The sequence below is a fragment of the Cinclus cinclus genome, chromosome 2 (assembly GCF_963662255.1).
Source record: "Cinclus cinclus chromosome 2, bCinCin1.1, whole genome shotgun sequence".
In the NCBI taxonomy this organism is placed as follows: domain Eukaryota; kingdom Metazoa; phylum Chordata; class Aves; order Passeriformes; family Cinclidae; genus Cinclus; species Cinclus cinclus.
This window is the reverse complement of record NC_085047.1, coordinates 15,640,875-15,665,752: the sequence shown is the minus strand read 5'-3', so window position 1 is coordinate 15,665,752 and position 24,878 is coordinate 15,640,875. Positions and strand designations below refer to the sequence as shown.

At 44.0% G+C, this 24,878-nt stretch overlaps 1 protein-coding gene across 1 annotated transcript; it reads left to right on the top strand.

The window, feature by feature from the left end:
- Positions 1-530: 530 nt before the first annotated feature.
- Positions 531-23,286, top strand: WNT11 (Wnt family member 11). Its single transcript, XM_062511779.1, has 5 exons — positions 531-875; positions 9,824-10,059; positions 10,608-10,885; positions 12,347-12,639; positions 23,112-23,286. Exons 1-5 carry the CDS (start codon positions 793-795, stop codon positions 23,284-23,286), a joined length of 1,065 nt encoding a protein of 354 aa, XP_062367763.1. The 5' UTR covers positions 531-792.
- The last annotated feature ends 1,592 nt before the right edge of the window (positions 23,287-24,878 follow it).

The following is a 24,878-nucleotide window of genomic DNA, read 5'->3' as shown; positions in this document are numbered from 1 at the left end:
GGGTTTTATGTTTACAAAGTTGCAGGCTTTTCCGTGAGCTCCAGGTGCCAAGGACTTGGAAGAAGTGAGAGGCAGAGTTAATGAGGTGAGAAGAAAAGCAAAAGGTAAAGAGCAAAATGCATTCATTGTAAAAGATCAGAGAGAAACATCTGCAGGGCAAGGGCACCTGCATTAAGTAGGGAAATGCAGTTTTATTATTTGTCTTCTCTGCAGAAAAAGAGAGAGGAAAAAGAAATCTGGAGAGAGGAAAGGGAGAGATGAATAGCTGAAGATTTGGGCTAATCTAAAGATCTATCTTTTTTTTTTTTTTCTTCTTTCCTCTTCCTGAGCAATTGCACAAACTTTTTGGAGAGGGGAAGAAAAAAAAAAACAACCCACTGAAGTGAAGCAGCGAATGAAGTCCTGACATGTGCAGGGTTAAATGGAAACACACAATCAGACCATAACTCTGTGTAATTCAACCCATACGGTTTGTCTGTCTGTTGACTTGAAAGGTTGTATCAAGGCTTGGCAAGGGAGGAGACTGAGAAGGGAAATCCAAACCTTTTCATGATTCATAAACCACTCCTTTGCAATTCGGATAATAGATTCCTCTTGCAGTGACTCGCTGAACTTCAGAGTTAACCATAGCTCAGGCTCTTTCTCCTTTCAGGTTGTTCATCTCCAAGAACGGGCAATACCCAAACTGAAGGAAAAAACAACGCACAAAATATTAAGAAAGCTCCTTTTAAAAAAAAAATATATTCTTTGGAGAAGCTGATTTCTTTTGGCTAGCACGAGAAAGTGAAGAAAATGAAGCCAAGTGTGCGATTTTTCTTAGCTGGTTTTCTGTTGTTGATTCTGCAGACAGGGCTTTGCTATGGGATAAAATGGATGTAAGTACCTGGCTATATCTCTGCATTTTTGATGTTTTTTTTTTTTTTTGTAGGAATTGCTGGTCTCTCACCTATTTGTACAACTGCTACTTGAGGCATGCTGTAAAGCTGTTTAAAGAGCAGCAAGCACTGCAGTTCTCCAGGCATTGATCAAGTGTGTGTACTAGGGACTTAGCCTAACAATGTCTCCATCTTCTTTCTAAAATATGCATGATTTGGGTTTTTTTTTCTCCTCATTGATACCAAGGGAAAGGCACACACTTGAATGCTCACATGAGCCACTTCATGAAGTTTCTAGCATTAGCTCCTGTTTTGCTGGGAAACTCTCCCACCAGGACTGCTGTTTGTGCTGAGTAGGAAATGATAGAAATGGGGATGGCAGCTGAGATAATGCTGCACATCTCCAACCACAAGGGATGCTTGACAGATAACATGTTTTTTTTGTGGACCTTTTAACCTTTGGGTTTTGTGAAGGGCGCTAAAAATGAGGTGGGGGGGGGGGGGGGGGGTTGGTGGTGAAGAAATACCAGGGACAGTGGTCAAGTCAGGATTGAGTTTCCTTGAAGGTAATGTCACTGCAGAGTGAAGACATCACTATCTCATTTCTTTGCTTAACCAAGCAATCAGTTAGTTGCTTGCTTCGAAATAAACAAAAGGGCCACTCCAGTGCCAATCTGCTTTCATGCCCTTGATAAGTGATCTGTCTACTGTTCTACTTGGGTTTGGAGCTGGACACAAAATAAATAAGGGAATATGTGTTTGCCTCGAACGAGCATCTTTGGTAGAAGGAAAGGCACAATAATATACAATGCCAGGAAGACTCTATAGTGCATTGAAGGAAGGATCTTTGGGTTAGGTGGTGAAACTTGGACAAGAGGTTTCTGTTTTGTTGCTCCTTCTGCCACAGACTTCATGCTATGTCTAATTCCCATTCTGCTGTTCCAGTCATAGTCATTTGAAGCTCTGCTCATGCCACCCTTTATAAAGGCTTAAATTTGGATATCTGCAAATTAAGGTATCCCATTGGAGCCAGTGTTTTTATTCCCCATCATGCAGTGAGGGAAGAGAGGCTCTCCCAGATGGTGATTCATTTTCTCCAAACAGACATCCAACAGAACTGTTAAGTGATAGCCTCTGGCAATGCTGTGTACTGCAGGGAGCTGCTGGAGACCACACATCTACTTTTTATGTCCAAAAAGAGAAGCATAGTGGATCTCTCCATAGGGTGTTTAAATGCACATGATCAGGTCAGAGGAATTCTCACCTACTTTAGGGTATCTTTCAAGGTGGCATGCTTGCATATGGCAGGAAGGTAGGAACTAGACGAGTTTTAAGGTTCCTTCCAACCCAAACCATTCCATAATCTTTCCAAATCCATAATTGGTTGTCTCCATACTCTAAGCACCATCTTGGAAGTAGAGGAGAGTAAGGATCTGGTTTGCTCTTCACTTCCTTGGCTTTACACCTTGTAGTAGTCAGCACAGCTCAATTACATAACCCAGCTTCTTCTCTCCCCCCAGCTTTCCCCAGTATTTGGGCTCTCAGCTTTGCCTATGTCCATCACCAGGAAAGGCAGGCATCTCTTTTCTACAGAACATTTGGCAACATGTCCATTGGGACTCCTTTGCAACGTTTATTTCTATGCCCCACAGAAATAAAGCTGCTTTGTGGCACCCTGATCCAGCAGGGCTTTTTTCATGTGTAGAACCGTGACTGACTGGAGGGACTTGCCCATATGCTTGGTATTGGTGTCCCACTTAGGCAAGACGCTTAATCATGGGTGAAGGGCGTGGGTTCCTCCAAAGGGCAGGGGTGAGATGAGCTCCAGAGGGAACCTGATAGTATGGTGACAAGCCATAGACATGACAAAATGCTGGGAGGCAGGGCAAGGTCCCTAGTAGCTTTGCTGTCAAAAGCAGCCTTTTGGCTGCTAATTGGTTAAGGTGCAAGGGCTGCTTTTCAGAGTGGGGGGAAAAGCAGTTGGAGGCAAGACACCACAGTTGGTGCTCCTCCCCTTCCCAGCAGACACATCCCCCCATCAAAAAGCAAGCGGGAAAAGATGAAAGCTGGGATTGAAGTGGTATTTGAAGCATGAACGGCATGCAGATGCACCACTGAGCTCCCCTCACACCTGTTTAAAACCTGGCAGAGACCTGTGCTCCCAGTCCACAGCACTTTGCAACTGGGATGCTGGCAGCTGGGATTTCACAAAATTATGTTTGTTTTTTCTTTCATTTGCTGTTTCTCCTCATTTCCCCACCCTTATTTTCCTGTGGAAGCACAGGCCAATTTTCCCCTCTCCCTATCACTCTTTTTCCTTGGGGCTCAGGGACTGTCCTTAGAAATTTCATGGGTAAGTTCTTGGTGAACAGAGTACCAAATACTGAGTAATACCTCAGACCTGCTGATCCCAGCCCTGGACTCATATTCTGGGTGCTGTACAATTGAAATCTGCTCCTTCCTTCTCTTGCTCATGAACAGAGAGGTGGGGAAAAAGGACTGGATGAAGAAGGAGGAAAGTGCTACGTGATGTTTTCAGCTGTGGGCTTTTCTCAGTGGCCTACCCGCTGCAGCATTGTTGTAGGCATGGTGTCAGAGGTGAGCTTCAAAGAGGATTTAGGAGGGGAAGGGAGAGATAAAGAGATGTGTTTCACCAGCCTGGAGATGAGGGAGAGACTGATACGAGAAGTGATAGGAAATTTAATTTTGATTCTGTGCATGATGTAATTGCTGGGGGAGGGGAAGAAGAAAAACACAATTTTCAGCCATTTAGGACTTCTCAGTAACACAAATATGCCCTGAACATTAGTGAAAGCAGGGAGAAGGTAAAAAAAGAATTATTTATTTTATTTTACTTGGCTTATTTTTATGAGTTCTGTGGTCCGGATCCACACCTGTTGTAAGTTGGTGCTGGGCCCCACCAAATATCCAGCATGGCGTGTGGACAGTCAGCATCTTGTATACATGCTCTTGTGTACATTACTCTTACTGGAGAAATTTAATATCTTGTGCTCTTTCATTTGAGCTCCTGGGAGGTACTCAGGTATAAAGCCAGAGTATGGCTCCAGTGTATTGCTCCAGATCTTCACTGGATCAGGATTGTTGTGGAGATGCAGCCTCCCTTAATCAATGTATATGAGACCCTGTATCTTATTTTTGCAAACACTTTCCCATCCTTAGAGCAAAGCAAGTATGTGGGGAGGTTACATCACATTGTGGTGCTCAGTGTTGTTTTGTCACAGTGGCTGGGAAGGTGAGGCAGCCATCGGTTTCCATGAAATGTATCTTGGGGCCAATTCATCTAGCAATTCTATCACCTTCCCCATCTGCTTTTGCAACCTATTTAGCTTTCCCAGGAGAATTTGGGTTTGACCAAGCAGGTGCTGGAGTAACTTATTTGGGTAGAACTGAAAAGGAGATGAGCACTAGAGGGAGCTGCAGCCAGATGTGCATGTACCAAAGGTCTGCAGATGTTGGGATGTCCAGGCACAGAGTAGCTTCTGAGGCACTTCTGCCTCCACAGTGGTTGGCATCATCTCCTTTGTCCCTCTGTGTTGAATGTCCCCTTCTATGTGGTTGTAAAAAAGCCAAGCACAGCAAATGATTTGGGATTGTTTTCTGGTTTTTTTGGGGGAGGGGGGTGTTTTCTGTTTGTTTGTTTGTTGGTTGTTTGTTTGTTTCTTTGGTTTTTTTTTGTTTTGTTTTGTTTTGTTTTTTTTTTGCATGGCTTACAGAATATGCCCAAGACTGCAAGTGCTGGCATTAGGAATGCCATCATTTTTAGGTGGACCTTGGTCACTTCGGGAAGTCTCTGCCTGTCCCTGTTGTGGTGACCCCATCGTGTTTCACATGCTCTGGAGCAATGCCCAGCTGAGCCCCATTCCCAGCTATTGCTGAACAATTCCTATGGTTAAATTGCAGCCTTTCAGAAACAAAAAGTAGCTTAACCACACCTTTTGGTGAACACAGGATGTCCCCCAGCCCACCAACCTTGAGCAGCTTTTCTGCAGCCAGCAAAAAGCAGGGGAGAAAATGGAAAGATTTTGTGCTTCCTGGCAGCTCCTGCTTCTCTCCTTCAATCAGAGGTGGGAGGGAGCTGGGACATGGAGACACGGGCGCCTGTGAGGAGACTGTCTGCCTGGCAAGGGACTGCTAGATGAGCTGCTGTGAAAGAACTGCAGGATGGGGATGGCAGGAGGGGAGTAAGTTGGGGGTGAGGAAAGGGGGGCACCATGTCTTTGAAGTTTGCTCTTCGCTCCATAGGCAGCTCAGGAAAAGTTGACAAAGCTCCATGGCCTTCCTCGGCACTCAGTGAGCCAACTCCCTGCTGGCATTGACTTCAGTCAAGCTTGGGCTTGCAGTCAACGGCCTTGTGCCCACTACTGCCAGCACTGAACTTGGCACCATATCTGAAAACAGCTCCTATTTTAAGCTTTTAGTTCAGAGTTGGTTTCCCCACACACATACTTCTCTCCCTCTTCCCGTCTTCCTCTTTTTTTTTTTTTTTTTTTTTTAATCACATAAGTCCTACTTCTCTGTTTGAAAAGCCCTTGCAGAACCAGGGGAAGCATTTATCAGGGGATGTGGTGTCTTGTCCAGGAGTTGTAGTCCCCAGACTGCAACTGATGCAGGGCAGGGTGGCAGGGACATGGGGTGCCTCTGACTACCAGGAGCTTGGACAAGGTTATTGTAACACCCCTGCAAGACTTTTCCAGGTGAAAACCTGAGAAAATGAGTCTGCTGCAGATTAAAACTTTGAATGAGATCAAATGCAAAAGGAACCCTCAATCCCTGCCTCTATTAACATTTACCACACACTTCACTCTCCACAGCCATGTAATTTCGTCGAAGTCTTTTTGTGTCACCCATATCCCTGCAAGATTAAGGGGTTTAGGAATAGGCATTAAAAAGAATGCCTTTTCAGAGAGCAAAGCTGGTAATTCGGAGTAGAAGTTCACGGTTTCACCAGCAGTCCCTTTGTGAGACTTTCTCAGATCACGTCACACAAGGGAAGGTGGGGAGATGCCTCCAGAGAGAAGATTCTTCCCCCCTTCAAGGGTATTTTAAAGGACACCAATGCTTTGCTGCTCAATTGAAGGAGTTTTTCTCCCTTTGGCTTGATCAGGAGCAGTGTCCTACTCATGGGATACCTTGTAAACCAAATAATGTATGACTTCCATTGATGTCTGCTGAGATCTGAAGGTGCTTCTTCCTAACCTGCAGTTCCTATGAATAGCCCTGTCATGGGGCCCAGACATGCAGGAGGACCTCTCAAAGGACCTAACATTGCAGAGCATTAATGTTTTCAAATTAATTTAATAGCTGCCTGAGATAATTAAAAGAGTAAACGAATGTCATGATCCATCATGATGCATATTTACCCTGCAATTATGTTAATGGTTTTCTCTCAGTATCCAGAACTTTAATTGAATGACCTGCTGTGTTATATATAGATCAGGAGATGTTTGGTTTAGACCCTGTTTATTTAAAAGGATGGGTCAAATACATATATTTATAAAAACCTGAAACAACCACCCCTTGATTGCCTGGAGAATGAAGGATGGGGCAGGAGAATTAGGTGAGAAGAGCACAAACTTATCAGAGGGAAACAGTGAAAAACAGCATTTCCAAGGTGAAAGAAGGTAAAATCCCCTTTTCAGATGAAGGGTCTGAGTCCACAGAAAGATGTTTGTGAGAGGTTTTTTTTCCCAGGTTGAGGAATTAAGGATGCTCTTCTAATTATGGCCTTGAGGGCTGGATTTTCAGGCTATGTCCCATTACTTTCAGTTTCCCTCCCGGTGCTGGTGATCAGTGGAGACTGGGTGAAGAGAGGCCAGAGACACACCACCAAATCCTACCGTGGACCAGCCTCTTCTGGGGGCTGTTTTTCCTTCCACAAATTGACGTTGTTTCCCAGTAATGTCACTGCAGGCAGTGGGCGTCCATCCCCTGATGCTCCCAGAATTCTGGAAGCAGGGAGGGGTGGTGCATTTCCCCAGGGAGGGTTTAGAGTGGCATGGAGTGGAGAAGTTATTCCTAAATGTAGGACAGGGACTGGGCAAACCTAGGTTGTCAGGGCATGGACTAGGTGACATAATAGGCTTCTCACATTCCTGATCTGTGATTTATAAATGCACTTTTCAGTCTCAGCAAGTGATTACACTACCTGAGTTTTCTTTTCCATCTCCATTACCTTTTAATTTTTCCTCCCGATGCTTGGAGATGTTTCCAATTACAGGTTCTCATAAGCAAAGACATGAAGTTCAGGCCTGGGAGATGCTCAGAAAGTACCTCCTTGCATCTGCAGTTTTATTCTTGGTAGGTTTCTAGAGCTCAGCTCCTTCTATGAGAAACAGCCATTGCTACCACTTACTGAGTTCTAACTGATCAGAAGGTATTCTCCCTCTTCCGTGAAGTAAATGGGTTTTTTTGTTGCATTGTGAAACTGCTTCTCTAATGGTGATCACTTCAAGCCATCTGTAATAATACAGTCTCATTGCATCACATACAGTTTTTTCACACTGGGGATGAGTTTCAGTCTGAATTCTGCTTTCATCCCTACCTCTTGATGGTTATTTGTGCTGCTTATGACTTGTCTGCAATAGTGAGAAAGAGGTACCTCAATGTAGCCTCCCAAGGCTTTAAAGAGGCTGAAGACCTCTGTAATGGACCAGAAAATGTAGTGTAGGAGATATATGAATCCTTCTGGAGGATATCTGATTAGAAAACTGATCTGCAGCTTCATAGTACAGTACTTGGAATATTCCTCATTTGCCTGAATCTCAGGCTGTGAAGTTCTCTCACTGCTCCTGCCACGCCCTGCCTGCTTCCCTTGCTGCTGTAACATGCTGTGATGGAGTATTTATCATTTATACTCTATTATTGATGAGATGCTTTGGCCTCTTGCCTGATTTGTGATTCAACTCATTCCTGGGAGTTGCTGATTGGCTTTCTGGGATAAGTTTTCACAGATTCCTGGTGTCAAGTGCTAGGGGTTGGACATAGCTCATTCAGCTCTGTGCTTAAACAACTCAGATGTCTGTGTCCCTGCTCGGTGTCTGGTTTTCCTATAGAGACCAGAAAATGAGCACTTCTAAGTCATGATGGTGTCTCACTAAAGGTCTCAAAAGCACAAAAGGCTAACTACTTCCTAGATGCAGCTCTTTGCTTTCCATGAGCTACAGGAGGATCCTGAAGGACTACTTTGAGGTCCACACTGTAGAGGTTTGCTGTCAGGTGACAGTCATACTATTCAGAGACTCGTGTCTCTACCTTCAAGGACATGATCTCTTTGAGATACCCGAACACCCAGTATATCACCAACAAACGTTTTCTCCACCAGCTCAGGTTCACATCTAAGGCAGGATGAGTTGCTTTCTGGAGGGGCCCCTCTCCAAACAGGGAACACTGCATGAACACCAGTGTGTAGGGACTGAGATGAACTGCAGGGCAGAATTTCTGATGATTAAATCATAGAATCATTTAGGTTGGAAAATACCTCTATGATCTTTGAGTCCAACCAATAACTTAACATTGCCAAGTCCACCACTTTTTCCTTTCCCTTGAAATTCACTGGCAATTACTTCTGCTTGCAGTATGTTCGACAGACCTCTTAAATACATGTATGAAGTGTATATATAGCTAGCAGAGTGGTAGTTTCCTTTCCAAGTTTGCCACTGATTGTCTTGTGCCAGAAATGCCAAACTCCAGCCACCTGGTAATTTGTTAGAGCAGGCTTATTCATTCCCAGCAAGGATTTAATCCTCCAGTTTTGGTTAGGGCTCAATTTTTGCTCTGTTTCCATCTCACTTAACTTCTGAAGAATGTGGATGTCACAGGAATAAAGTGAAATGCACCCCAAAATATGTGTGCTAATAAGCCAAACTAACCAAGATGGCTTGGGATGAATCTGAAAGCCAATACATTTAAAAAGGAGAGAAGGAAATACGTGTTAAAGTTGTGTTGCCAGGATCAGATGCCATCAGATTATTGATGCAGCCAGCTTGAGAGTTTTTTCATGGGAATGAATAACTTTTATGACTACCCTAAGAAAGCCAAAAAGATACAAAGAGAGTTACACACCAGGCTTCTGCTGATTATTGTGGGTGCTCATGGAAGAAGAGTATAGCCCTGTAAGATGCATGTCAGCATTTCTTCTTTTTTTTTAACCTGGAAATGTTGGCGGTTGGACAGTAGAAGAACCACCACTATGGGATGTTTTTCTTTTCTTCCATGGTAACATATGTGCTGGTATTCATGGATCCCTTCTTGGATTTGACTGTGGTACTCTCTCTGCACATATTCCCACTGAGCTTTTGCACTATGGTTTTTGGAGACTAGAGAAACAGGCTTATCTAAGTGCAACAGTGATTTAATCAGTGGAGGCCCCTGGCATTAACTCTAAGTGAAAGCATATGTTTTGCAAATTTGGTGATTTTTCCCTGGGCCTCGCAGGGGATTTTCTCCATAATTAATTACATGGCATTTAGCATAATCCTTTGAGAGTGTGAGAGACAGATGCTGAATGCAAAATACTGATAACACCGATGTTGCTTTTTTTTCCCAAATGCCACAGTCTTGGAGGATCCAGATTTCTTCTATCATGGAACTGATGGGTCATTTTTCACTCTGTTGGGAGGTCTGTGCTCTTCATTCTTCAGCAAACAACCTTCCCCGTAGGATTTATACATTCTGAGACTTGACATATGCCCCTGGAGCTTTGTGCAGACTCCCCTCAATAATGGAGAGAATTGCACACTGCTAAAGGGTGTTCCTACCCTCCTCCCTTAAACGCCTACTTTATATGAGATAAATCACTCTTCATAGTTGCTCGTCTTTCTCACTAGCTTTATCTAGGCACCTATTTACAGACAGCTTTAATTAAGTCAGGTGAACATAGGCAACTAAACTGTGTCTTAATGCTTGTTTGCATGTGCTTGTCTCCTCAGAGCGCTGTCAAAGACTCCTTTGGCTTTGGCCCTGAACCAAACCCAGCACTGCAAGCAGCTTGAAGGCCTGGTGGTTTCCCAGGTGCAGCTGTGCCGCAGCAACCTGGAGCTGATGCAGACCATCATTCAGGCAGCACGGGAAGTGATAAAGACCTGCCGGAAAACTTTCTCAGACATGCGGTGGAACTGCTCTTCCATAGAGCTGGCTCCTAACTACCTGCTGGACTTAGAGAGAGGTAAACAGCACTGCTGGCTCAGTTGGGACTGGAGTCAGCAGAGTCAGCTTTGTGTGTGTGCGTGCTGGAGATAGGAAGGGTCTTGCTCCTGGGAGGCCATGTAGGGACTACAAAACCTACTTGTCCTTCACTATGGTGCCATAATGATGAATTATTAATCATGCCCAGAGGCTCTTGGGTCCAAGACCTGGTCTACTGCAACTCTTACAAAGCAGACCACCATTCTGGTCTGCTTATCCCACTTGGAGTCATGGGACGAGCACAGGAGCACAAGGAGGTAGGAGAGTCCATGGAAGGGTTTAACCACATGCTCCAAGAGCAAATCACACCACAGTGAACAAGATGCCTAAATCCATGTGACTCCTTGCCCTGCTGGGGTGTTGTCTTATGTTGAAGAGTTCACTCAGAGGCGCTCCAAACTAGCAGTGCCATGGGACATCTCAGCTGCAGTGAGTTGGCTGCTCTGTGGGACACAGACAGTGTGGGTCTCTTTTTGGGGAAAGTCTATCTGGCCTAGGAGGCTGAGCTGGAGTTCTTGTCTCTTCCAGGCACAAGGGAGTCAGCATTTGTGTATGCCCTCTCTGCTGCTGCCATCAGCCACACCATTGCCAGAGCCTGCACCACCGGGGACCTCCCTGGCTGTTCCTGTGGTCCCATCCCAGGTGAGACACCTGGACCTGGGTATCGATGGGGAGGATGTGCAGACAACCTCAACTATGGTCTTATCATGGGGTCCAAATTTTCAGATGCTCCCATGAAGATGAAAAAATCAGGATCACAAGCCAATAAACTGATGCATCTGCACAACAGTGAAGTAGGGAGACAGGTAACAAATTCACAAGAGTTATTGTACTTGTACAATCATCTGTAGTGTTGGTCACTCAGTGAGGTTCAGTGTCTCTATCAGCCAGCGAAAGGAGCAGGTTTCTCCCGGATTGCTCTGAACTCCTTTGGCCTGCTGAAAATGGTGGCTGTGTAACTCACCCTGTGACTCAGGAAGTCCCAAATGCTATTATCAGCCCTGTTTAACTGTGGGTGGGATGTCTCATTGCCACCTGCTGCACAGCCAGTGTTGGCTCTGGCTTGCCTACCCCAGGAGGTGTGGTGGGGATGGGTCCCAGTGGGCTCTGCCAAGGGCATTGCATGGGGGGGGGGAAGTGCTGTGTAAATGTGCAGGATTATCATCTGCCAGATGCATCCAGCAGCAGTTGCCTCCAGCCATCCTGCAGCCAGGAGGGAGGATTTTTTTTTCCTTTATAAACTGCTATGCCAGTGATTATTCTCATATCTGGCACAAGCTGCTTTTAACAGCTTACATCCAGTGGAGGGATAATATTTACCATGTGCAGTGCCTGGCGTGCACTGATGTGCAAATCCCTATAGCAGCCCTCCATGCAGCTGAAGAAATGGATGGGGGGAGGGAGGGCTGTAAAACTGACCCCTGCACCCAACTCTGGGGCTCCAGTGGTTCCATACACAGCTTGGTCCTTCTGGGACTGGCTGTGCAGACAAACTCGGAGCATGCCGAGCTCATTGGGAGCTTGCTGTGTAGTTACAGGCTGAGTCCACCTTTGCAGAGCACAACCACGTTGAACTTTCCCTCCCTGGCTCTTTTTTATTTCTACTATTCCCACACTATTCAGTTTGTTTGCGTGGAGTTTGTTGGGTTTTTTAAAATTTTATTTTATTTTTGTAATGTCTTGAGTTTTTGTTTCATTTGCAAAGGGCAAATTTTTGTTTGGGACATCGCGTTGCCATGGCTGGGGCATTCAGCCCTTCCTGGCAGCATCCTGCCATGTCCCACTGAAATGAGAAGAGTGCAGAATCAAAGTAAAAGGATATTTTGGCCCAATGACCAGCAGAAAGGCAGGGTGAGAGTGCACTGAATTCAACAAAGCCATGACATCTCTCTTACCAAAGCCCAAAGCTGCTGGAGGTGTTAATTATCTATTTATGGAATGCTTTGATATTCATCTCCTTAGGAATTTACAGGGCAGAAATGCAGCCCAATATAGATATCTGATCAAAATTCAAAATACTCTTCTGTCTTCTGGCTGCAAAGTACTTTCTACTTGTGAAAGTAGTCCTGGACTGACAGTGATCACCAAGGAGCCATAGGATCTCATTCGCTTTGCAAAGCAGCTGCTCTAGACTGCCTGTGCAGAAATGAGAACAGCAGTACTTTTCTATAGCAGTTCCTGCTAAGGAAGTACCTTCATTAGCAAGCTTGTGGGATGTTTGGCAGTAGGAGAAGGGCATTTCCTAACTCCTGCATTCCCTTTTGCAGGTCTTGAAAGCCTCTCTTGAAATGAAATGTAAGTGCCATGGAGTTTCTGGGTCATGCTCTATCAAGACATGTTGGAAAGGCCTTCAAGAGCTGCGAGACATTGCATTGGACCTCAAAACCAAATATTTATCTGCCACCAAGGTTGTTCACCGGCCCATGGGCACACGCAAATACCTTGTGCCAAAGGACATTGATATCAGGCCAGTTAAAGAGACAGAGCTGATTTACCTGCAGAGCTCACCCGATTTCTGCATGAAGAATGAAAAAGTGGGGTCACATGGCACCCAGGACAGGTGAGGAGTTCTGCAGTGAGTGCTCACTGTACTCTGACCCCAAAGAGGAAAGGGCAAGAGGGGAACATGTATGAATAAGGGGCAGTTGAGGAGGTGACATATTCATGCAGGTAAAGCACATCTCTAACATACATTATGGTTTACCACTGCCTAGCCCTGTTAATGATGGCTGTGGCCAAGACAGGGCTTGCTGGCACATCTTCCATTACACAATCAGGCACAAGATGCATTTCAAAATTCCCCGGGCAGATCACCTCCATGGGAACTTGTAAGGATCAAGCAGCTGCTTTATACTGTGCTGAGTCTCAGTCAGTTCTTGCAGTCACTGCTGAATAGAAGAGTTGTTACTCTAAGGCTCCCTGAAGCAGGCAAAGATTAACCCAGTTAGAACCAGCATTCCTGGATAGCCTTAAAAAAACACAAAAACCAAAATGACAAAGATGATATTTAATTTTTTTTCTTCTACTACATCTTAAAGGTCCAGGTGTATTTGCATTGCTTATGACTCTGCAGAGGAATTTCTTTATTGCATTAATATTAGGGATTTAAGGTCATTATGGTCAAGCCCAGCCTCCACTGGGCAGCATACCGTCCCCTTTCACAGGCAGCAGACATTCCTTTGTCTTTCCCACTGTCTGTTTAATTTCCTCCAAGAGAAAGTAATTCAACATTTCAACAACCTGAGCATCTCTAGGTGGGCAGACCCATCTGATCACTGTGGAGCTGACCCACCAACAGCCAAAAGAGTGTGTGAATTTTCCTAATTTTTGTTCGGTGGCTGCAATGGCTGGATTTCAGCACCTCTCTTTAGTTACTATCTTGCTGGTTTACCTTTCTTTAGATAGTTCTCATAATTCTTCTTTGCTCTTTCTGTTATTTCATGGTGGAGGCTCAGGCAAGTGGCAAGGAGTATGTGCCTGGCCTTTTTTGGGATGCCTTCCTTTTAATGTAGTGGATATTTGGACCATTATAGTTCAATAGAGAGAAGATTTTGCTGAAATGAAATGATCCAAATGCATACAAGATAAACAATATATGCATGTGGGGATATGGCAGCTGGGGACATGGGTTAGTGGTGGGCTTGGCAGTGCAGTGCTGTGGACTTGATTTTGGAAGGCTCTTACAGCCTAAATGATACTGTGATTCTGTATCAGCATTTAAGTGGTGGAGCTGATCAGTAGATAAGACAGCTGAGTGAGATAAGACCGTCTTTTTTGTCCCCTCCCTGATGTTTTATGACACTTAATGTCCTGCACCCTCTGACATCAGTGACTGGACTGCTCTACACCAACATTTTTCTGACAGCTCTGTGATGGGAACACCAGGCTGACCTTTATTGCCAACTCAAGAGCAGAGCATTAATTATCAAGTGAAGATTTTTATGAGTGACTGAGAATAACAGGAGAAAAGCATGTATTGAAACTGGTGACTGAAGGAAAACGTCAGTGAAGTTTTTGCAGGTTTTATGGATTTTGACATATTTGTGCCTTGAAAAAGACCTCTTCGTCATGCCTTTCTATTTTGCAAGGAAAAAAAATTGGTGAAGATTATTTGGAAATTAGTTTTATAGGAATTGCATTAAATGAACAGGTTGTTTAAAAAAAAAAAGTTGAATTCATTACAGATTTGCCAAGTAAAACATTTTCCATGAGCTGAAATCCTTTCAAGGGACAGGGAGGTGTGACTTCTTCATCTAATCTTATTTTACAGCAGATTCCAACTTTTTATCCCGTTTAGGGATGAAAAATATGTCAAGGTCCTGCATGATCTTTTTTATCCTTCTGAGGAAAGGAAAATGTGTATTGCAGGCCTCCATTTATCTCGAGCTGGACGACAGCCATGATTGTGAACCTGCCAGCCAAGGGTCCACAGGAAGTGAGATTGAGTGAGGATTTAGAAGACCAAGATATTAAGGCAGGAGGGGATGACTTTCAAAAGGAGCTTGTCAAAAAATACTCCTCATTCTCAGATGTGCTAGATGGTGATGGTCATGGGAAGGGGGGAGGGTGAGATGAGATAGTTCTGTGCTGAGCTTCAGGCATCACTCAGGCCAAGTTTTAAGGTCATTTGTAGTTGGGCTTGTTTTCATTACAGTCCATCTGCAGCCTCTCGAGAAGATGCCTGGTGTCTCAAAATTGGCATGTGTAATACAAGCCATTAGCAACTCCCTTCCTTAAAAAATTACTAGAGGAAATAAATGTAAAATACACACAGGGTGTTTGAAGATTGGTCCATGCTTCCTGGAGGGAGCAGGGAAAGGGAGGGGATCTTCCCATGTCTCCTCCTCCCATGGATGCTTTTTTGTCTTTGTAATTTTTCTCTCATGAAGAGGCTGCCTAGATACATTTTAAATGTGGTGTCTCTATTCTGGCCTGCCACAGGGCTGCAGAGATAATGCCTAATGATAGGGATAAGGTAGAAGGATCACAAAAGGAATGCTGTTAGAGGGAGGGCATGGCAAAATGTGGTTCATGCTTGCTTCAGAAAGACATAAAAATGCTCACATGGGAATAGCTCAAACATGATTTTATTTAATGAATCCTGTCCTGGAGGCATTTGAACATTGTATCTTTAAGCAACTCAAATTTTTCTGGAGGTAGATCCCACTGTTTCCTAGTAGTCTAGTTTTTAAGGCCAGTCATAACAATGAAGTAAAAAAGGGGTTATTTTTGTTGTGGTCCCTCATTTGGTCTACTCTGTCTCCAACCACCTTACCATTTCCCTTTTGGCCCTTTTCTGGGTGCAGAGGCCAGTCCACACCTGGGCTGTTACAGTGCAGTACCCTATGTGCACAGCCCAAGAGACTTTGCTCTGGGCATCTTCAGTGTTTTCCAGCCCTGCTTTCTGCCTCCAAAGGGATTTGGAGGGGGGGGGGGGGGGGATATGCCATTAACACCTCCTTTTCCTGTTTCTTGATTAAAATATTCATATTGATGCATTTTTGTGACAAAGAGTGAGCAGTTCTCCAGCATATCCAGGGACAGTCCTTTTCCTCCTTCCTCTCCCCAAGGTCTGGTTATTGCTCATAGCATGATGGAAACAGGACAGAGGTTGATGGTTAAGTTGCAGCACCTTGGATGTGCTGGATTTTGCTGTATGCTGTAGGAAACAATCCTGCACTGCCAGGTGGGTGGAAGGGATAATCTAATTGGTGATCTCTCTAATGTGAGGGAATCATATTATGTAGACTTATTGTGTGTTTTTCAGGCAGGAAAGGGAATTACTTTGTAGATGAACCATATGAAAATCCATTCAGAAAATGAGCCCCCGGTTACTCAAAAGCCTTTTAGAGTTCTTTCCTGAAAGGATTTCAAAGCCTTCTTCAGAACAAGCCTGAACCATTTTATAAGACACTCTGGATTTTCTTAGCTTGTTGAAATTTAGAAATGGCTTGGAAATCTGCATGCCTCCAAGTGCTCCGTGTATATCCAGATTTTAAATTCAGGGAACTAAACTCAAAGCTGAAGTACGAGACCTCTTGGAAGTGCTGAAAAGCTGATTAAAGAGCTGATTTTTTGCAACTGGTATCCAAATCTCCTGCAAACAAGACTTACTGCCACATTGATTCCAGCCAAACTCTGTGTGCTTATATACTTCCATCACACTTTCATAACTAATTAAAAATGGTCTGGAGAAGGTGATCTGTGAAGCTCTAAGTAAAACTTTCAATACAATAAATGAAACACTGGGAAAAAAACTGTAAATATTCCCTTTCTCAGAGATTTCTTGGACAAAAGCACTTTTTCATCTTTTGACAAAGTAGTTCAGTTGATCCTGCCTGAGTAAATCACTGCCAGTTTTGAGTAAATGAGAAATAATGTCAGATTATAAAACTGAGATTTCTTTTGTGAAAAAATGAGCAAAAATATGAATCTTCTTTGTAAGTAGGGTGCAATGTATCATGTTTCAAACGCTGTTTAAGTTTCCTCAATGAATCCAGTGAAAGGGAAATTCTGCCATGCATGCAAAAGCATCCAGCCCCTGAAACCTCGCAGAGATAACAGAGCTGTTTATTACTGATCTTTCCCAGAGCAGTCTTGGAATCAAGCCAAATGTGGGAAGGAGCTCTCTTAGGTTGCAGAAATTGGGCTGCAACAAACAGTGTGCTGTAGCTTAGCTGGGTCGATCAGTCACCACTCCTCAGCTGACTCACTCTGACAAGGAATGTGGCCACTCTGGTGGCTGCTTCTTGCTCTCATATCCCTTCTTTACTGCAATATAAAATATTAGTCACAAATGTCTTAGGCTGGTATGCTTTCTCGGATATGAACATACGTGAAGTTGGCTGAGCATGCATCTGCTGCTCAGTTTTCAGTGCTCAGTGGCAGCCCTTGCTACCACTTCTTTCCTGCTACCCCAAAAATATGCTTTGTATTGTGTGATAGTGTGGATGTTGTTCAGCTTGTGGAAGAGAAGGCGCTGGGGAGACCTTGAAGCCCCTTCCAGTGCCTAAAGGGGTTCCAAAAAGAGCGGGAGAGGGACTTTGGACAAGGGCCTGGTGTGACAGGACAAGGGGGAATGGCTTCCCACTGCTAGAGAACAGGGCTAGATGGGGTATTGGGATGAAATTCTTCCCTGTGAGGGTGTTCAGTGGAACAGGTTACTTGGAGAAGTTGTGGCTGCCCCTTCCCTGGAAGTGTTCCAGGCCATACTGTGGCTTGGGACAACCAGCAGAAAGTGTCCCTTCTCTTGGCATGGGGGTTGGAGCAGGCTGAGCTTGGACTACATTGTCCCCCTGTACCAAGCACTGGTGAGGCTGCACCTTCAGTTCTGTGTTAGTGTTGTTCCCTACTCTTACTCCAAGGCAGACATTGAGGTGCTGGAGTGTGTCCAGAGAAGGGCTGTTTGAGGGGTGTGGAGCATAAATCATAGGAGGAGTGACTGAGAGTACTGGCATTGCTGAGTCTGGAGAAGAGGATGCTCAGGATGCTTATCACATTCTACACCTCCCTGAAAGGAGATTCTTCTCAGGCTGTGGCTGGTCTCTTCTCCCAGGCAATGAGCCGCAGGACAAAGGGAAATGGCTTCAAGGTGCACTGAGGGAGATTCAGGTTTGAGATTAAAGAGATTTCCTTCAGTGATATATTCATTAAGCATTGAAACAGGCTGCCCAGGGAAGTCACCAGCCCTGGAAATGTTTAAAAAATGAACGAACAGGGCACTTGGTGCTATGGTTTAGTGGACTTTGTGGGTATTGAGCCCAGGGTTGGACTTTATGACCTTGGAGGTCGTTCCTGACCTCAATGATTCCATTCTATGATGCTATGCTCTCCAAGGTTCCCTTCCAACCCAAACCACTCTGTGATTCTTTGTTTATATAGGCAATTAAATTTTTTTAGCAGAAGCACTCGTATGTAGCTGGGGAAGAGTAGTAATTGTGGGCAGGCAACAGCATTTGATGATTGTTTATCGTTACAACTTCTTTTAATTTCTGTGAGTGAGGGCACAGGATAAGATGAGCTTTGAGTAAGTTATAATGTGTTCAGTGATAGCTGGTTTTGGAACAGTTATCAGATGTGCTACCCTTTTTTTGATGAGATCCAAATAATTCTGAATAAGAAATAGCAAATAATGCTTTTGTGAGTGTCCCAGAAGAACTGGAAGAAACCTGCCCTAGCTAAAGATGACCTTGTACATATCAGGGGGCAGGTGGACTAGATAGACTTTAAAGGTTCCTTCCAACCCAAACTATTCTATGATTTTATGAAAGTCAGAAAAACATTAGCTTTCTGTTCCTCCCACCTTATTTAGGTGTTATTCCTTCTTTCCCAGGCCAACATTCTTGCAGATGGTGCCCATTTCAGTAATTAGACCAGCTGTGCTTTATTTTTTTTTTTTGTTATCTTAGCTAATGTGTGGGGAAGATTGATTTCTTTCTACTTTGAGAGACCTGAATTTGATCATAAAGTTTCCTGAATGGGTTTGTGAATAATGAACTTATTTGTGCAAAGAATAATTTCACACAGTAAAATTGCAGTGGATAATGAATCTAGCTGTCTTAAACATATTTAATCCCTCTGCAACCAAATGGCATTTAAGTTAGAAAAATTTTGTCTGGGAATGATTTATTGGTCTGGGAATGATTTTCCATGGACCTTGATCTTCTCAGGAGCAAGATTGAACTGGCACCATCTAGGCTGTTACTGAAGACATTTCTCTACTCTGCTCTTAAAAGCTGTTTCTCTAAACAACCTGTTCCAGGGTTTTACTATCCTCAGGGTTTTCTTAATCAAAATTTAAACTAAACGTAAGCTAAAATAAAACTAATAATTTCTTGTCCTTTTTCCTTGGCATATAAAGAACATTTTATCTCTCTCCTTGTAGCAATAATCTTTTATAGAGGGGAAGACACCTCTTTTAACATACTTCTCTCAATCAGTTCCTTCATTGTTTTCTACTTTCTGAACCAGTTCTCTGGGTCCCCTGGGAACATTCCCACATTTAGATGGATCTCTCTCAAAGTGTGTTGCTTAGTTTGCACTTTAATCCACTGTCACAAAATGTCCTCAACTCCTTCTTACCCAGCATTATTCTTGCATTTTTCAGCTCACTCTCAACTCCTCATTAATGAAAAAAGAGTTCCAGGATCTCTCTTGACATCTCCTCATTGACATATGCTGTTGATAACTCTTTCTTGTACAGTTTTTTTTGTGTCAAGTCTCCAGTTATTCCTTGTGTATGAGAATGAAATTTAAAAGTAGATAAGATTCTGCCTTCAACATCCTATATGAAGCTGTGACCTTGATGCATTGTTAGGAATGTCCATTGTGTTATATATCTCCTGAGGGAATTGAATTATTTTTCTCTTTCTTTCTTTTATATACTGCTGCAGTACTTGACATTACTTGAGCAAGAAACACCAAGGGAATAAATAGGAATTTGTTTTAAAAGAGAAAAAAAATTACACAGCAGTACTGTGTTCTGGGATTTGGGACTGCTGGAGCTCATGAATGCAGATGGTTTCCCTGTGGTCAGAAAGGGCTGAGGGAATCACACACCCAAGGGGGGGTGAGATGTCAAGGAACATCCCTTCTGTCATCCCTAATGCAACAGCCCAGGTGCTAGCTGTGTATGAGAAAAAGGACTACAGAATGTGCTCAGATTTATATTCTACTCCTATAACAACATCTCACTCATCCCCTGGGAGATGCACTAGGCCAGGAAGGCAGTTTCTGTGTCCCAGAATGACTTTTTATGTCCTCACTGAAAAAAGTCCTTATCAATAGGACTGATGGAGTGAGGTTCCAATGAGTATCTCATCCCTGTCATCATGTCATAATCATGGGTGACAGTACAGAGTTGGCTTCAGTTTGGATCCCAGGTGCCAGCTGTGCAACCAAAAATATGTATCATTCTATCTGCTGATGGGACAGAGTAAATAGGGACTCACAACAAAGATGTGCAACATTGTTAAGTTAGACTTCATCAATCTCAGAGATCTTTTCAAACCAAAATAATTCTCTGATCTCTCCCTAGCTTTCAAAATTAAAATCCCTGCTCTCCATCTGGGAGAAGACTCTTAGAAGTTCTGGGGTGTCCTTCACTACCTCTGCTGAGGAGCCACCCCCGTGATGAGGCTGGACGGGGTTATTGGGACATTGCAGCGCTTCCGCAAATGAGGGCTGGAAAGGGGGCATTTTGGACAGGCATATTGAGTGGGATTTGTCTAGCCAACACTGCTGACCTTCCCCCTTTTGAAAGAAGAAAAAGGCCTTGTGACAATGTAAAAGCCTGTTCTTGAGCCAGAACTTTGGCTGGGATTATGACTGAAGCACAATTTCTCAGCAGTCTTCCAAGTGCTTCTAGAGGTTACAGTGTTGTGTTACGATGCAATCGCCTGCCTTCGTGTTTTCTCTCCAAGGCTCAGGAGGAGGGCATTTCCCTGAGTTGCTGGAATTGCACTGGACCAGGCCCAAAACAAATGAGATTGAACTTAACCCATCAGTGGGGAGCCTGGTGAGATCACAGCCGTGGGCTCTGAAAGCCAATGCTCAGGGCTGCTTCTGTGGGTAAACTCTGGTCTTAGGAGTTCTTTGTCTTTCCCCACTGGCTGAGAAACTACCTGCTTCATCTTGTCTAATGAAAAATGAATCTAATTCGTTTCCAGGCCTCTGCTTTAAAACAGAAAGCAAAATCTCTGCTTTCAAAGTGGCATTGTCATGAAAGTTTTCTAGAAGACCATATAAGTTAAGGATGAGGTCAAAACTTTGTTTTGGCTATTCAGCCCCCCCCATTCTGAATGTCCCCATTTCCTGATACCAAACTGAGGGAAGCTTGAGGGTTTATTTAATAAGATTTTTCTTTCTTCCTTTCTTTGTTTCAGGCTGTGGGCAGTGGGGAAAGTATATGGGAAGGCATATCTCCTACTAGATTCACTTTTTTTTGGTTTTTTTTGGCAAACCACAGGAGTGGATGGAGGGAAAGAGAGAATCTCAGGTCCCAGTATACAGCAGGTAGAAGAGTTTTCTTTCTATTTGAATGGGGTTGAATGGGTAAATATCACTCTTGTGTGCTTTGTATGTTTGGGGAGTGAATGTCCTTAGTGGTGAGCTGAAGTTAGAGTGGACCTGTATTCCTTTTCTTGGCCATTTTAGTGAGCTCCCAGCATGAACTGATGTGGATGCACTGCACATCCCTTTCCACGCTTCTGCAGATTCCCCATCCTCCCCAGGTGAAACTCCAGGAAACAACATTTCCATCCACTAGCAAAGCTGAGTAAGGTTGACAAATACCCTCCCCTCTTTCAATGTCAACATACCTATATTTGAACCTTTGCTCTGAATACTTAATGCATTTATTAACACATTTATGAGGAGTCTCTTGGAGGTTTCTTGTGGAGGGGCCCCAGCTCAGAGGGGCACTAACAAGGCCTTTGGTTCAGGGTTAGGCAAACACATTTGGTATGGCTGCACACTTCAGCTCTGGTAGAGGCTTTCAAAGGTTTGTAAATATTTACACACACTCCTGCATGAGAGTGAGTTGGGGGAGCCTTTAAACACTGAACCTGGAGAGGAATGTGAATCAGGATAACAAAGAGGATGCAGAAAAAATTAAAGAAGAGCAAGAGCAACATCTCAACACTTCGCTAATCCTATAACTTTTCCTAAAGCATTACCTTATGAGCAATTCCTGTAATTCTCATGGATTTGTTTTCATCTATTAACAGTTGCTTAGCTCAAGGGTTCAACTTACGCTTCTCTCTCCTCTTCCTGCTCCAAAGCAGCCTTGGAGTGTTTCTGCCCAAAACAGACACAAAATAGCCACACAGAATAAGGTTTAGGAGAGATGTCAGCAACTACTCCACTCAATAAACCACCTTTCTTACAGTAGTTTCAAAACTTCATCAAGTTCACAGCCCCATGGTGTTGGGTACATGCCAAAAAAGTGCAAGCATGTGACCAAACAGTATCACTCCCATCCTGGGTTGTCTTTACAGTCTGTGGAGAAATGCTGCCTCTAGGACATGGTTCATCCCATTCAAAATTCAATGCCTGGTGCACTCTCATGTCCAGTGAATACTGGGGTACTTTAGGAAATGGGATAGTTGTATTTTGAGGACAGATGGGTAATAATAATCAATGGATCAATGAAAGAGATTCCTCAGTCCAGGAGTTGCTTCTGAAAACCTCAAGCTACTCACTGGCAAGCAGACAAAATGAGGGAACCCAACACAATAGCTGAGTTATCCCACTGAGTCTGGCTTTAATTAAAAGCAGAAGCAAAAGAAGCAGTGAAAGTCTGTGTGATACTTGGTGACTTGTCATCCTACCCTGTGCTCCTGCCACACTGCCTGTTCCTGGGTCAGGACTCAGGGTGTTTTGGGGCCAAACACCCAGCTGCTCATGCTGTGCTGGGAGAAAATCCAAGGGAAAAAGGAGCACAGTCCAGCCCTGCTAGCATTGACTGTGATTTCTCTGACAGGATCAGTGTTGCACAGTGGCTGTGACAGCCTGCCAGGACTTTTCCCAGCTTGGGATCCTTGGCATAGAGCCTGTCCAAATACTATCTGGCTGTAGGGTTCCTCCTTTGCCCTTTTCAGGTTAGGCAGCGGTGGACAAAGACCAGTGTTTGCTCTTTAGGGTGTCATCTTCTTCCAGCTCCTTTAAGATAGTTTTTGAGCCTGCCTGGAAACACAGACCGTTTGGAATGTTTAGTTCTTGCTGTGGACACATCCCAGTAGCTTTGCTTGTCTGCTTGTGTGGGAGCAGCCTTGCCCATCCCACAGGCAGCCTGGATGCTGCTAGGCCCAAACTGAGAGTCAGAACAGGAGTCTAATGTTAATTTGGGTGTCCTAGCAGGTGGTTTGATTGCAGCCCAGGGCTTCCCCTGTCACCCTTGCAGGTGTAGGCTGGGTGCTCGCTGTGCTGGCTTCACCCAGTGCCCTGCAGATCTGTCACTGCAACATCACAAGGCAGTGGTCTGGGAAACCCTGAAGGAATTTGCACTCGCTCACACCATTTTCCTTCTTCCAGACAATGCAACAAGACTTCGAATGGGAGTGACAGCTGCGACTTGATGTGCTGTGGCAGAGGCTACAACCCCTACATGGACAAAGTAGTGGAGCGTTGCCACTGCAAATATCACTGGTGCTGCTACGTGACCTGCAAGAAGTGCGAGAGGACTGTCGAGAGATATGTGTGCAAATGAAAATCCTCCTCTGCCCACCTGGGAGCTGAGACAGCAGCAGCACCCCAGCACTGTTCAGAAAAAAACATTTCCTTGGCTAGACAACATTTATCTTGTAAAGACACAGACTTGAGGAGAGATGGTAGGAGGAAAAGCAACAATCACACCAGTAAGAATAAGAACGCAAAAAAACCCTCCCAAAATGCAACAAACCCACAAACGTTTCCTCCCACCAATAAAATGCTCTCTGAGAAGACAAAACCTCATTTGGGATGGTATCTTCTTCCACAATATTTTCTATGATTGCCAGCCATCAAGTGCCTTAGTATTCTGAGAAAATATATAGAAACTTTCCCTAGGGGAAAATAAAGCAACATTTGTTTGACAGTAACTAAGGCTCACACCTGCCTATGCCTTTTCGCTCAGATATTGAGTCTCCATTTGGTCCATCCCAGAAGGAAAAATGCTACAACTCTTCAGCAATAACTGCCTTTGTTGCCAAAGACTTAATTTTCAACAGGGAATCATCCACTCGGAGTGATAAAAATGGAAATATTTCAAGTCAATCCCCTGAAATGAACAACTAATTTTAATCTTTCTTTCACACAGGTCTGCAACTTAGAGCTCACTGCAGAAGGAAAATATGTCCTTGACTTGTCCTTGATTTGAAAAAAATTCAGCCATGAAAAAATCCCCTGGAATCCTGGAGGGAATGAGAGTAGGATAGGCTGAGAAGGACTTTATGGGATCCATAAGACAGTAGTGGAGCCATTAGGATAAAGTATCAAAGGGAAGTCCAAGTCCAGCGGAAAACTAAAGAAAAAAAAGCTCTGGCTCTCTATCTCTTTGCCCTTTGGGTGTGATACCCTTAGTCATTGACATTCTTCCACATTGACCCATCAGGTCCTTGGGGAATATGCCACTGGCTTTTTCCCCCATATTGGTCCAACCTCAGGAAACTGCAGAGTGGAGCAGTCCCGGCTGTAGGGAGAACAGCCATGGAAATCAGCAGCTATTTACAGTGGGAAGGAATGGGAATGTGTCAGTCCTTCACATGGCCCTGCCCTGACACAGCAGAGAACCACTATCTGTGGCTGTACATATTTTCTTTTGTATGCAGATACACAGAAATATTTATATCTTGTACTTTCATCTACTTTACTTCCTACATAAATATATTCTTATATTATAAACAGGCATTAACAATAGTATGAAATAAATGCTGAAGTTACTGGTGCAACAGCAAAATGTTAGATTATGGTTTCACTCTTCTACTTGGAAAGTAATTCTGATTTTCCTCCCAAGGATGGGAAAAGAGCCTGGTTTGAGGCACTCACTGGTGTAGGATAGATAAGTTTCCTTATTCTCTGCCTTCCCAGCCTCTTAATTTTGAGTAGAATTAGCCAAGATCACACTCAAGATAATGAAACAGAACACTTGGAGAAAAAGAGCAACAATTCCTGTTTTGGTTTTTTTCATCAGTGATCGCTCTCATTGGTAAAATTTCTTAGTGCCCCTGAGGAGCCCAATAACAAACATGAGTCATACCTCTCATGTCATGGGTGGTTGGCCTCTGGCTCCTGCACATGGAGAGGAGTTGCTGTGCAGTGGAG

What these genes read in the sequence shown, in the direction of transcription:
- WNT11 (XM_062511779.1), top strand. Translation starts at nt 793, where the DNA reads ATGAAGCCAAGTGTGCGATTTTTCTTAGCTGGTTTTCTGTTGTTGATT. An exon ending in CCTGCTGGACTTAGAGAGAG is followed by an intron (nt 10,060 to 10,607) that starts GTAAACAGCACT and finishes TGTCTCTTCCAG; the next exon opens with GCACAAGGGAGTCAGCATTT. An exon ending in TCACATGGCACCCAGGACAG is followed by an intron (nt 12,640 to 23,111) that starts GTGAGGAGTTCT and finishes TCCTTCTTCCAG; the next exon opens with ACAATGCAACAAGACTTCGA.